The 14,996-nt window shown below is 41.2% G+C and overlaps 1 protein-coding gene across 1 annotated transcript in view; it reads right to left on the bottom strand.

Annotated features, from left to right (window-relative positions):
* Positions 1–13,512, bottom strand: part of ror2 (receptor tyrosine kinase-like orphan receptor 2) — a 66,254-nt gene extending 52,742 nt beyond the window's left edge. The window contains exon 1 of the mRNA XM_030436746.1: positions 13,125–13,512. Coding sequence (XP_030292606.1) covers positions 13,125–13,236 — 112 coding nt within the window. The 5' untranslated portion in view covers positions 13,237–13,512. The remainder of the gene's footprint in view (positions 1–13,124) is intronic.
* Positions 13,513–14,996: the final 1,484 nt, after the last annotated feature.

Genomic DNA, 14,996 nt, shown 5'->3' with positions numbered 1-14,996 from the left:
CAGAGTTACATACTTTTGACAATGCCTGGGAAAACTAGCCTATTGTCTGTGTTATTTTCATCATTATTGCTAAGGCTGCACGATTCTGGAAAAAATGTGAATCACGATTTTTTTTGCTTAGAATTGAGATCACGATTCTCTGGCATGATTTTTTTCACAAAATGTTTATTGCACTGATGAACTTGAACAAAACAAAAAAAAAAACATTGTAGTATGGCAGAGGCATACTACTATGCCTCTGCCAAAGCAATGTTTTTTTTGTTTTGTTAGTTCTATCATTGGATAATAAATGATTTTTACAAAAGTAAAAAAAAATTAGTCTCCAAGATGAGAGGACATCCTCTAATACCTCATGTTGTACAGTGTTTATTGGGGGCCGTAGCTTTGGCTAGGTGATATGTGATAGCTGCTGTGATCGGCTTTCTAAAACGGGGCATAATATTCTTCCTTTTCCAAAAGCCGCCTCAGAGGTGACGTGACGTGAAGCCCGAAGTTGGGCTGCAAACAGCTGACAACAAATTTGTCTTCAAAATAAGAGCTTTACATTGCACCCCATTGGAGTTTAGAACTGGGTTCTTAGCGGGGGGCTTTTAATTTGAAAGTAGCGACCGTTCCTAGCTTGTCGCTACAACAACAAGCTAGCAGTCGAGGTGGAAATAAGTGCCGCCCTCTGTCTAAAACCGCGGACCTAGCCGTCAATAGGACGGGCAGATTGGCGGCTTGCTGCCTTGTCTAAAAACGGCTTCTCACACTCCTTCCAAACACTCAACTGCAGGTGGGCTTCCGCCACTGAATCCCGTGTTGTAAAGACGCTTTACCACAGGTTGAGGGAGGAGGCAGCGGCAGTGCTGCGTTTGGGGGCGCTTCAAAAAATCCGGGAGGAAAATAGGAGCATTTGTTTGTGATTCGGCTCGAGATATAAAATGCTTCAGAATCGCTATGTGTAGAAATGAGATCACGTGTATGTGTGAATCGAGATCGCGATTTTTTAACGATTTTTTGTGCAGCCCTAATTATTGCTTACCAAAAAAAAAAAAAAGAGAGAGAAGCTCCTCAATCAGAACAAAAATATAAGCTAAACAACAAATTGTAAACTCACCATGGGGAGTGTGGTACAACCAAGGGCTGTAGTTATGGTTATTAAGCCATTCGGGATCCCAGCCAGATGTTCTGTGTTTAGCTGAATTTTTTTTTGCTGGGTCAACGTTACCAGTCGGTCCGGGCCCGCGGTCACCCGCCGGACAGGGGTCGGCAGTCAGACCGGTGTCAGGGGCAGCAACGGTCCTCGAGCAGCCCCCCTCTCCACTGCAATCTGCCCCCCTTTCTTCCGTCTCACCTGCACCTGTCATTTTTTCTGGAGTTGCCTCTGTTACTCTCCTTTCATCTATTTTCCTTGGCTCCGGAGTCTGGCAGAAGAATTTCTTTATATTAAGTTGTCTGTCACCCGCGATATTTGTTCTTTTCTTCGGCGGCGCCATAGTTGGTTAGCTAACCTTAAACATCCCAGAATATATGCCCGCACTCTCAGCAGCGGTACTCGCATCGTTACTAGGCAACGAAGCAGGTTGACTCGCGTTGCGCTGCACAGAGGTGCTCCTAATGTAAATGATTATTGATTTATGAATGAATTGATAGGTGGCTTATTATTGACATATTGATTTTTTCTTTGGCCTGGCGGCAGGTCTCCTTGGCCTATATATATATATATATATATATATATATATATATATATATATATATATATATATATATATATATATATATATATATATATATATAAAAACACATTTACATGCAACAAACAATGAAGATGCAAGGCACATTATTTAAGTGTATATCTGTAAATATCATTATTTTAGGAGAAAGAATATGTTTTTTTATCTGTGATATGAATGCATTTTATGACTACAGTCTCTAACACAGCAGCACTGACACAGTTACAGTATATCAAAACCTCCATCTCCATGATTATTTAAACTACTGATCCCCAAGTAAGCAGGAAGTTTGCACAATGACCAAGGTAACTAATACTTCTAAACACACCACTTCTTTAACAGTAATATACTAGCAGATTACTCTTGTCTACAAGTTAAAGTTCCATGAGCCCTGTTCATGGGAAGGTCTTGCAACACTCTAATTAGTCCAAGATGCGGGATTATAACTACAACCAGGCCCAAGACACGCCAGCATACAGCCACATGCCTCCTGCCTCCTCTTGTCAGAAGAGACGATCATAACCCACTGTGCACTCACATATCATGTCTTGAGAAACCTACCTCTACTCTGCCTACCCTATTTTTTTTCTACAATTTTTATCTGTTTTAATTTTTCAAAATTTTTTGAGGCCTTTAGAAAGCTCAAAGGTTTTTGACACCCTTTATTTACCTGAAAACTCACACAAACTGGCATGTGGTGAAAACTATAATCCAATATGAGTGTCAGGATTTGGCATGGCAAAGAAGCTTGATACTGCCCTCTACCAAATTTCATACCCACTATACCCCTAACAGTACATTCCAATGGACGAAAACTGGTAGGCATGTGTCTTAGATCTAGACCTACAAAAAAGTCTCTGGGTACAATAATCAGGTTTGGGGAGTAACTGAATACATGTAACAGGATTACGTAATCAGGAGAGAAAAAAGGTTACTGTATTCTGGCAAAGTAACAGCAAAAAATTGATAACCAATACATTAAATAATAAAGAGGATTACTGACAGGATTACGACCTTAAAATAAAGACTGATTTAGTCTGTAACCATGCACATGTGCATACATGACAACACTTCACGAGTCCCACACAAACATCATTCTGATTTTATATTAGGAAGAATACACAAATATACATTCTTACGTACTACTCACTCATAATTAAGATCAAATAAGTCATCTTATTGTTATTTTTTTTCTTTCGTCTCTATTTCCACGTTTGTCATTGAAGTAATCCAAGTAGGGATGTCCCGATCCGACCTGCAGGATCGGGATTAGGGCAAAATGGGCATTTTTCCACTGATCAGGGATCAGCAATTTTAAACCTGGACGCAAGGCTGTTTTTTTTTTACATCAGAGCACAATTTGTGGCAGAACTTAGATGCACGCGTAACATTACTCTGGCAAACCTGTGGATAAAATGTCTGCAGTGTGGAAATAACTTAGGTAGAAAGTGAAAGCAGTCCAACGGCAATATGTAACATCTGCAATACGACCGCTACGTGGAGGGGTAACAAAAGAGCTGCACTTAATTCTACTCATTTAATACGATAAGATATTACAGAGAAGGTAATTCAATCAATCGCTCTGGATAACCAGCTCATCTCTGTTGAAGATAAGGTTTTTTTCCTCATCTGGAGTTCTTGAATCCCCGCTATGCCCTACCATCTCGGCATTACATTTCACTGACTCCACTTTCGCGCAACAACGTGCCGATATGGGCACTAATTTCGTGGATCCCATACAGCAGAGCATCTAAAACAGGTAATCCAGGAGATGCTGAACGCGTGTGAAATAGACAAGCAACACCTCCACGTTATTTACGTGGCAACGTAGGAATATGAAAAAAGCAATGGATGATATGGAGGTACCAAGCGTGGGCTGCGTCTCAAACACACTTCAGCTGGCTGTACACAAGGGTCTGCTGTCACAGTGCAGCATCACAAGCCGTTTTTATACTAGTCAGCAAGCCGCCAATTTGCCTGTCCTTTTTGCGGCTAGGTCCGTGGATTTAGACTGAAGACGGAGGGCACACTTATTTCCGCTTCGACTGCTATCTAAATCCGAGGCGTCAATGTGCTGGCAATTGCTTGAGATGGGCGGAGGTGTCGATGACCTGCACTGTTGTGCGACCCACAGCCGGGGAGTTTTAAAACCAGGAAACAGCTGATCACAGCAGTCAGTCCCTCATTTTATCCGCAGAGACCAAGATGAGCAACTGGACAGCCGCTTGGGATCCAGGAGATGCTAGCGTCTTCTCTGTCTCTGTAGCTGTTTGGTTGTGTCTACTTGTTGTTGTAGCGGCAAGCTAAGAACGGTCACTAGTTTCAAATTACAAGCCCCCCGCTAAGAACCCAGCTCTAAACTCCAATGGGGTGCAATGTAAAGCTCTTATTTTGAAGACAAAGTCATTGTCACTGTTCACAGCCCAGCTTCGTGCTTCACGTCACGTCACATGTTTAGGCCTACCCCAGTGGCGGCGAAGTGGAGGCTTTTGGAAAAGGAGGAATATTACGCCTCCGTTTTAGAAAGACAGGGCAGCACATTTCCGCCTTTACCTTGCAGCAAATGTGCCGCCTTTTCTATCTAAAAGGGGCTACAGACTCAAATGCTAACACAAGGAAGGTTGTAGGCCAATGTTGCAATAGCATATGAAGAATAAGAAAGAGCCATATGAAAGTATATACTTTGTTTCAACAAAATAAAAAAAACTATTAAGGAACAGCTTGGATGCAGGTACTTTTTTTCTTAATGCAGCTGTATTATCCAGAAAAATATTTGTTAAGGCTAACTATCAAATCGAGACTCGGTATCTGCAGATACTAAATATTAAAAGGAGTTGGATCGGGATCAGGGTAAAAAAAAAACCTGATCAGGACATCCCTAAATCCAAGAGTTATTTAAAATAATCAAATTACATTATTTTCATATTGTGATAGTTGGATTAGTAATGACAACATTTTTCAAAAGGTTACTTGTAACTGTATCTCAATACATTTTAAGAGTAAACCTCCTAACCCTGGCCACAATCTATACCCAACAGGATGGTTGCCATTTTAAATGTAGTATTCTTTTTTTCAAATTCAGTCATGTGATAAAAGTGCCTGTTCGATGCTGTGTGCACTTTTAATTATACATCTATATACTGAAACAGAGATAAACATATTTTATAGCTCCTGTTATTCTTTGCATTAATTCTATTTGGTGAAGTAGAGGAGAGAGTAAAAACAGGAAGTACAGCACTGGTGTGGATTCAGTGAGTTATGCTTTGGGCTACAACTTTCCCGTGTTTTATTTAGCCAATACTTGTATTTACATTTTTGCAAATTGGCTAACTTTGCAACAAAGGTATCCCAAATTAGATTCTAGCAGTTCTTGTTTTCCAAGTGCCCATATATACAGTACAGTATGAAATACTTTGCCGCAAAATAAAAGTCAAAATTCTTGGCATTTTTGGGCTAATTCTGGATTTACTAGGAGCATCTTTAAAAATGCTTATCAAGATGGTGGTGAAGGTTCAGTCATCCAGGTCATGGTATATCTAAGTGCTACATGAAAGCAACTTGACTTGCTTGAGTTCCTTGAAGACATATAACCTGTCATCCACGACTTATTGACGGCTTATTCAGTTCTGACTGACTGGTGGGGAGGTGCAAGCTTTTAACCTTTGTGGGGTCTTTAAGGCTGGATTCAGACAAAGACGCGGTGTTTCGATGACCATGTATGTTAATGAGGGGTAGAACTTTTTGGCTGCGGCAAAGCAAACCACAGGGGGTGACAAGAAAACAATGTATCTAGCTGTGTCTAAGAAGTTGAAACAGATTCAACTTTGGAGAAAACGCAGTTCGAAGTCACCTTGCGGTGGCAAATGACATATACTTGCAATCAGACTAGCAGATTTAATGACATAATGTGCATTCACTCAGTTTGGCATTGTGCCCCAGTTCAAAACACAGAAGATCACTGTAAGAGCGGTATGCTAAACCTACTCTAGCAGAGGCATGACCATAGATCAGAGGCAGAATGGGTCAGTAGCAGGGCATGCTATCTAGCATGGCTAATGCTACTATTAGCCATGCTAGCATAGCTTTTTGGTCTTGTGCACCAGTTTAAAACAAACCATAATGAAACGCCTCATACTCTGGCCATTTACTATTTTGTTTTACCGTCGATGTGGACAAACCATCATAAGTGGGACCAGCATGCTTGTAGAAGAGCAACATAGAAGCTTATCCTTTCAGCTAACTGATTAGGGGTTAAATTTCTATGAAATGAAAAATGGAGACAATGACTGTACGTGTATTTTGACCGTGGTATCTGTTATAGTGTAATAAAATATGTGTTGGCTGACAGTTGAGCTCATTTTAACTTGATATATATTTAACTTTAATTTTATATATTGTTTGCCCATTTAATCTACAGTAATGTATCACAAAGTTCTGATAAAGGAAAGCTTCAGTTTATCGCAAACATTCCAAATAAACTCATCTTGAGATTGGTTTTCATTGGATGGGGAGGTTATTACGCATTGGAATCTGAAAAGTAACTAGTAACTTAAACTGTCATATTAATGTAGTGGAGTAAAAATAAACTAACAGCATGTACACATCCCAAGGGGAGGAAAAAAGCCTTCCTGTCCCCATTTTGGTCTATCAAACCATAATTCCCTGCTTCTCATGCTTACTTACTCCCAATATTAAAGATCAAACCATAGGTGAGGCTGAGGATAGGGGGGCTAATAAGGCAAAAAATAAAGGTATTTGTTTACATTTATTAATCAAAGCAATACATTGACCACTGAAAACCACTATTTACGGTTCTCAGCACTCTCTCTCTCCATGTCTCTCTGTCCTTCACTTTCCTGTGCATTACTACAATACAAAAAGTTTTATTTACAACCACTAAAAGCAAGCAGACTAAGAAATCAAACCAAGTGATGTCTGTTTATCTGTCAGTCTATCGATGGATCCCCTCTACTCTGTTTCAGAACTTTGGACACACCCCCTTAAGATACATACTCAATTCACCATTTCACAGCACAAGTGCTCACTTTTTCAGCTGTGGGGCTTTACAGTAATCATATGCCAGCATTTTAAGACAACAGAAAGAAATAAACAATGTGCCATCATGTGACATGCACAAAACCCACATGATTCAGACAGTGAGCTGATAGTTTTCTCTCTTTACCGCTCTCTTTGTTTACATTTTGAAATGCATCCAAATAGGCAAACAAGCTACCTAGATAAAAAGGCAGGATCCAGCAGAAATTTTCTCCTTTTTTCTTTTAATTCTATACTTTAGTGATTTGAGAAGTTGTTTCAATATATTAAATGTATCCATGTCACTGCAACAAGTAACGTGGCAGCAAAACCAATAGTGTAGTTCTTAACTACTATTACTATTTATCAGTCGGATAGCTATTTTATGAACCATGACTGTGTGTGTGACTTTGTGGATGTGGAGAAGAGCATTTATTAACACTGGATTCTAGTATCACTCGGGACACATATCAATACCAATGGGGTTCTTCCATTCACCTTGTCGAATGGCTTTGAGCAGTATCGCTCTCATGCCCCGAAACAACACTAGCACCAGCCCAGAACCAGCATTCGTTTTGCTTCTGTCGACAGGGGATATGGCAGATTGATAATGGCCTACATGACCAGGAGGCACCTTGTGAAACTTGTGTATTTGTTCTCGTCAGCCTGCTCTTCTCTGTCAGTACACAAAGTGCTTTGTTTTTGTTACACACTAAACGTAGATTGTCCAAGTACACTCTGATGCCGACATAGTGGAACTTGCCCACCAAGTCCTACCACACACAGCTAGAAAGCGTCCTAACATCTTGTTAAAAATATCAATTGGATGGCTGTATACATTGCAATTTGAACGTAACGATGGTTTGCGGAGAGATAAAATGTCAAGATTTTATTCTGGCAACTGGGCTGGTTGTACCACCAGACTGTGGGGCAGCTTCCCTTAGTCTGTGAGACTCCTGAATTCATCTTCCACACTCCACCATAAATAGTTTTGTTATGCAATCTTGCCTTGTATAAGGAAATTTAATTAATCGTGAGTCTTATATTTCTACTGTATATCTAGTGACCTATCAGCTACACTCAGCAGCATGACAAGCATGACACAAGAGACAAGGTATTGGTTCAAATAGGGATTGGTGGCACACACTCTCATACCCCTTTTCCACTGGTCAAAAACCCCACTTGTACACTCTGCATTTACACCTGGGTCAATTGTCTCTGCAGTAGACACAGGTTTTTTTCAAGGATGTTTTATTACTGGACACAGTAGCCCCATTCACACTGCCCGTTGAGTGCGGGACCCTGTGCCAATTCTCTGCATCCTCCTGTGAAAGTTTAAGATGTGGCAGGGGCTGAATTATCGCTGCGTCTCTGATGCAGCTCCAGAGGTAGTATCAGAGGCGCAGCAGAGGAGAATCATACCTGTATGAATGGATAAGCCGGTGGCACGGAGTGGACGATGTGAGAAAAGTCCAACAAAGCAACGTTACAGGACCAAACAACAGTAACGTAGTAACTGGTAGTGTCTTTGGCAACTAATATGAGGAAGTCCTGCCGACTCTTCATTACATTTCTGCCTGAAAAAAACAGCAAAAAAAATGTACTCAGCAAGTGTTTGTATCCTTCCACTATTGTGTTGCTGTAGTAACTGTCTTGAAAAAAATCACTGCGAGGCAATCGACTGCAATCACTGCCGGCCGAGACTTCAATGAACTTTCCCTCAGAAAATAGCCTCCCTCCCCGCGAGTAACAGAGTCAGAGAGCGTCCTGTTTACTGATGGTGATTATGTAATTATGTAGTTTAGAGCAAAACACGTAACTTTTTTGTCACTTTCCAGGATGTTTGGTGGGTCAGGATCTCAATCACTACACATTATAACAGCATCCATATGATTATAAGCAGGCAGCAAGTACATGTTCAGATTGACAGGAGAGAACCGGAGGAACGTTGAAAAAATCATGCAGATGACATCATCATGACGTGTACCATCACGCCTATTTAGGATCTGCAGCGCCAGTTCTCTGTGTGAATTACACACTGGTGCGGCTTTACACCGGAGCTGCTTGGTTCTGTGTGAACAAACAACGGCGGAGAATTGGCAAACCACCTCTGCGGAGAGATAATGTGGCATCTCTGTGTGAAAAGGGCTAGTGTTAGAGGCTGAGCCCCGTTCATTCCTATGAAAGCTGCTCAGTAGTGTTTTGAAGCCAAAAAAGCTCAACTTCCTGGCCATAAAAATACCTGGATCACCAACCTCCTTACTTCCAGTTTACTGCCCAGCTATCTTGAAAGGGGATAAAATAACTCAAATGTGCGGCTCTTCTAGACTTTCCAAATGTTAATGCCCCGAATTGCTCAAATTATGATAAACGAGTCGTTTTGCAGGGGTTGTGACTATCAAAAGTATTCATCCACCATTGAGAAAAAATACCATAAAAAACATCTGAGATCAAAAACATCAAAAACTGCCAGGTAACATAAGGTGATTATTACCGCCTTTCCACTCCATATAGCAGGTCTACTCAGGTTTTTTAAACGTGAGTCAAACCGCTCAAAATCGCCTATGGACCCCATTCCCAATTCCCGGAGGCAAGACAGCCTGTGAGTTTTATCAGAAGCGTTACGTTGTATGTCACTGTTGTTTGTCACTCTCGTCACTTTTCTCGACAGGAATGGCTTGGAAACATTTGTAACAGAAGAGAAAACAACAACAGTTTCCTACCTAATATACGCGCCACCACTGGACGTTGATAATGCACCCTAACCCACTTCACGCAACGAAATTAAGCATGTAAACCGGCAGTGTTGTGCCTGAACGCGTTCAATGAACGATCGTTCATGAACTTGTTCATATTTTTTTAGGGCGAACGTGAACTGAACGTACTGTGTTTCTGCCTGATGAACGTTATTGTGAACGCGTTCATTCTGACGTTTGTGAACGGCGCGTTCTCACAATTTAACTTCGTTCAAGACAGTGCCAGATTTCCATCGAGCCTTCCAGGCGAAAACCGGCTAAAACAGACCGTGAACAGTAATATGTAGCGTAAAATCACCCAGTCTGGCTGTTGTGTATAAAAAGGACGCTGGACGAGAGGTTTCTACACGCAACTCGCTTTACTTTCGATCAAAACGAAACTTAACTATTTCAGACAGAAACAGCTGCATACCAAACATGCAGTGAGGCATTACCAAACGAACACAGATTATTTCGTCCTGAACGGACACAACACTGGCAACACCAGCCTCCACAGAGTCGCACCGCCACATGCGTCATCAATGTGCTAAGCATGGAGGCAAAAACAAATGAAGGCTTCACATCTGTTTTTTTATTGTGATATATCTAAAAAGTTTTGGAGTGATGTTGAATCTCATCTCATTTTGATGCTGCTAACTCTGTCCATTCTCTTACCCTTAAACATGTTATTTGCTATGTTAACCCAGAAGATAATGCTCTTGAACACATGATGAACTTTGTTATCCTATGCAAAATGTTTTATTCACAAACAAAAATTTGCAAAATCACTACCTAAATTTGCTCCTTTTCTCCTGGAACTGAGCTCTTTGCTTAAATCTCTGATTTTGTTAAATAACAAAAAAAGTAATACCTTACTGAGTCATAATGAAAAGTTTTTCCCTGAAGCCACTGCTTTTTTTCAAATGATTTATTTATTTACTTATTTATGTATTTTATTTTTAATTTGTACTCTATCCTGTACCTCTACCTGAAACGGCACATTGAACTAAAGCACCCGGCGAGCCTTTCAAGTTACGTGCAAGTGAATAAAAAATGAAAAGACATGGCAACAGCGAGCCAAAACAGATCCTCTACCACCCAAATTGCATTAACGGCGTGTGAACTTAGTTCAAAATTTTGAATTATGAACTATGAACTGAACTAGTTCATTTTAAAATTTGTGAACTGAACTTTGAACTAGTTCATGTAGAAAGTGAACTTTCCCAACACTGTAAACCGGGTCTTATGTTTAGATCAAGGCCGAGCTGATATAAACCCAGGTTCACCGCAGAGTCAATTGTCGTCAATTACCTGTCAATAAACGGGGTGTAAATGCTGAGTTTAAACATTCACATTAGACACAAAAGCCAGATCTTAGCGGGTTTAAGTGAGATGTTTGACCTGTGGAAAAACGCTTGTTCAGATTCATAATCTTGCGCACTTATTCTTTATCAGACGTGGCTGAAATGAAAATTAAAGGCAGCTTTAAGAGCTCTCCCTAAACAACAACGTCTATAACTGGCATTATTTTCATTTGCCAGTCATGGTTGAGACAACATTTAAGATTTGGTTGTGCTAAATGAGCAGCGATGCACAGCTATGCCACTGGGCTAGTGTTTTAGTATCCCCAGCAGGCTGTTGTTAAATGTGACCACAGGGATAATAGAGCTTTCCTCAAAACTCCCCCCACAGCAATAGGAAGGCCCTCTGGCCCCATTTCCACCAGCAGCAGCTCTTTCTTCTCTAACCCCAACATGTGAGTCATGTTGCTGTGAGTACTAATTAGGAACAAGCTTCCACCTTATTCACAGCTGCTGTCTAGGCTTTCAGCTGTTTCCGGTTCTACCGCCATAGCGTGCTCTCAAATAGTTTCAATTCATTAATTGGTTATTGATATTGTTGTCACAGATTTAATATGCCTTATATGCTGACTGCTCGACTTGCATGTTCAGTCCTCATCAGTTTAACATGCTATGAAATCATCAATTTTCACCCGCTGACTCTTAATTCTCTTCATTTTTCAGCAGATTTTCCTTTTTTTTTTCTTCCCTAAGACAACACCTAGAGCAAAACAATATATGAACCACACCATCTTTATTTGTACTCATAGCACTTCAAATCGTATAAATCAAGCAGATTTGTAGTGGTGTGAGAAGGACTGGCAATTTTTCTTTCCATTATATTAGGTTCTGGAACACAGATTACTCTGACTGGGTAATTGTTCCAATCATGCAATTGCTACTTATGCTTGCATATGTTTGTTAATGGTCTTGTTATGTCACAGCCTTTAAATCTTTTGAAAGTTTATTTTCTATCATCAGTCAGCCTTCAGTTTCCATTCATTTCCCAAACTATGAAAACCAACCTGAAGAGACTTGAAACAATAAAAGCAGTCAAGATGCTTGCTGCTTATGGATGACTTTACAAAAGCATGTTTACTAGTTTTACAAGCTGATCTACATAGTTCAGTGAATGGAAGCGAATGGTTGCCTTAAAGGCAGGAAAATACTAGTATAAAACACCCAGTGTTTTGCACATGTACTGTGGTAAATACATCACGTTGATAGCTTAATGGAGGATTCACACTATTGGAAAACATGCATTACTATCTTGATATTGGTTTCATACATATTGTTTGAATTGTAGGTCATGGTCTCGAGCGTGAATATACACAACAATGTCCCAAATAATGTAAAGTGTACAAAATGGACCTGATGCAGAAATATCAAATAAGCTACCATATAAAGACAAGAGTTGCCTTTTGACTTCTTTTAGAAGACCCTCATTGTATTCACATTTCACCTTGTCTTTCCCCCTTGTGAAGCCCAGACTCTTGGCGCCCCACGTCCTGCGCCCCTTTCACCTCATACCAAATGGTGAGCCCGCAGAGAGAGAGAGAGAGCTGCAAACAGGAAATCTGCTCTGCTCTCATCCCCCGCAGGGAGGGAGCGCAGGGACATTAGCATGACTAACAAAGACGCGAGATCCCCGCCAGCTATGCATTCAATTAACATGATAACGACACAGCGGCCTTTGAGTCGAACACAAATACAGTTTTTTCTTAAGTCCGAGAGCTTCACAACACGCTGCAACAGTTTGAGTGCTCACAAACACTTAGAGAACCTTTTCCACTTAAAACAGTTTCAGCATCAACGTGAGACAAATACTTTTCCGTGGCAGACATACGATAACCTACACAATAATTCCTCAAAAGTTTGTAACCCTTGGTTAATTTGGGGGGGGGGCTTTAAAAAAAAAAATTGAATGAGACAATTACGTTAGCCTATCCAGGCTGTAGGGGACGCAGGGTCTTGGGTGAAAAAGCAATTATGAGCCTTTGTCTGCAGATGGGATGTAAATTCTCCACCTGTAAGCACGAATAGGGATCAGATACCGCTCCGTCAACTGTTTTTACTTTAACTAGCACAGGGAAGGCCAGGAAGGAATGCTAAATGTGTTGTTTAACATCATCGCAACACACGACGAAAAGAGTCAATACCGACAGCTCCTCTAAGTTGAACACATGAATAGAAAAGAAAGTGATGCAAAATCAGCAGGAACGTAATCACACAGGCTACATGTTGTCCTGTGTCACCTGGAGTTCCGTCTTTTAGAAGTTGGCAGTATTAAAGACACTTACCGTCACATCGCACATCTGGAACCAAGAGCAGCACCCAGAGTAAAGTCAGCGCGGGGTCCATAGCGTCAGTGTGCAGGAGAGTGTCGACACTGTCGGCAGAGGATAGTTTCATGCAGTTTGTGGGGCGACGTTCTTCTCTTTCTGTTTTCGGAACCAGCGGCAGCTCGGTGAGAAAAGACGCGTTCAGGGTCGCCGAGGAGTCACAAAGTAAGTAGCGAGACACACGCGGCTCATCCCGTGTAAAGTCCGGAGAAGACGTTGAGTTTCAGGGCTGCTGGTCCCTCTCTGGCCTCTGTCCCCGACTGTTAGAAAAAACAGCTTGGAAAAGTGAGGCGTGTGAAGCGGGAGTACGCGCATACCTACACGCACAGACAGACGTGCGGTAACGTTTTAGTAAAGGGCCCCATCTAGGGACAGAACGACGGTATGTTAAAGATGCACCATGTAGTGTTGATGAGGCGATTTTAAGAGAAAGACACATTTTCACGTATTGATTTTCAACACTGAATAAAGCGAAAAATAAACTGTCCGCGAAGGACAAAACAGCCATCATGTCAGAAACGTCAGACCTCTGGCTGATCTTACACTCTGCTTTTAAGTTTGAGAAGCAGATCAGTTCTGTGGTGACAGGCAGCTTTTTCCTCATGGGAGCCTGAGCAAAGATTCATCCATTCCTATCATCTGAGTATCTGCCTATGTATGGGGCACCTCTACTGAGTCACTCCTTTCTCTGGCTTCTGACAATGCTCGTTTTATTAGCTTCTCCATTGACTTTATCTTGAAATCTGAGTGTATGTATGATCTTTAATTGTCTGTTTTGTTGACCTTCACTTTGGTCAACTCATGTTGTCTTTCAATGTGTTATAGAAACTAATTTTGACTTGAATAATCATTTAGTCCTAGCAATCGTCACAGTGTCGCTGCTGAATGTTCCCAGCAGCTACACTGTGGCCATTTCAGCTGCACAGTATCAGTGTAAGGCTGCTTCTAAACCAAAAGTTCACCACTGCAAATGTTGATGATCTTGGCCCAATAATAATCCACAGATGATTCGGTATGGGAGCTATGATTTAGGAGATGTCAAAAAATATGTGTTGTCAATAAAGCAGCAAGCAGAAATTTGTAGAACTGATTCTCTACTTAATCATACAGTTTCTGAAAAAAAAGGGAAGCTTTGAGACTTTATGGAACTCTTTTCCATGAAATGTATGTTATGTGTGCACTCGTGTGTTTGTTTATTTTAAAATGTAAAATAAAAAGTCTCAAGCGCTTCCACATTATACCATGTCAGTCCCTCGCAGCCTCTCTCATTCAAACACGTGGTGACCTCAACTCAGTCGGTGAGGGACCAGGCATTAGGTCTTAAAAGGGGGACATAGACAGTGGGCCAATTAGGCCAGTAATGAAGTTACACATTGGTCAGCAAAATGTTTATTTTTTTCATTAACCTTTATTTGGGTCTCATTTACAAGAGAGACCTGTTCCAGGTAGGCAGCAGCAAAACACAAAGTTACAGACTAACTGAACATACAGGAGGCACAACACAGAACACAAACATTATAGTAGTATATTACAAACTACAAAGTGCAAAGAAGAATAGGACTGGTTAAGTACATGTGCAGACCCCCACAGACTGTCTCATCAGCCTTCCTACAAGCAATTTGAAGTCCCCTAAAGGAATAAAGCAGGACAACTTCAGCCTCTGCTGGAGCATGTTCCAGGTTGCAGGTGCAGCGTAGGAGAACGCCTTCTTGCCAAGTTCAGTACGGACTGACAGGATGGCAAACAAGATGAAGTCCAGGGACCGGAGGCTGCGAACGGACTGTTTCCGTGTCAAATATGTGGACAAATAGGAGGGGAGCAGTTTATAGA

The sequence above is a fragment of the Sparus aurata genome, chromosome 12 (genome assembly GCF_900880675.1).
Source record: "Sparus aurata chromosome 12, fSpaAur1.1, whole genome shotgun sequence".
Lineage (NCBI taxonomy): Eukaryota > Metazoa > Chordata > Actinopteri > Spariformes > Sparidae > Sparus > Sparus aurata.
This window is presented reverse-complemented; position numbering and strand designations above follow the sequence as displayed.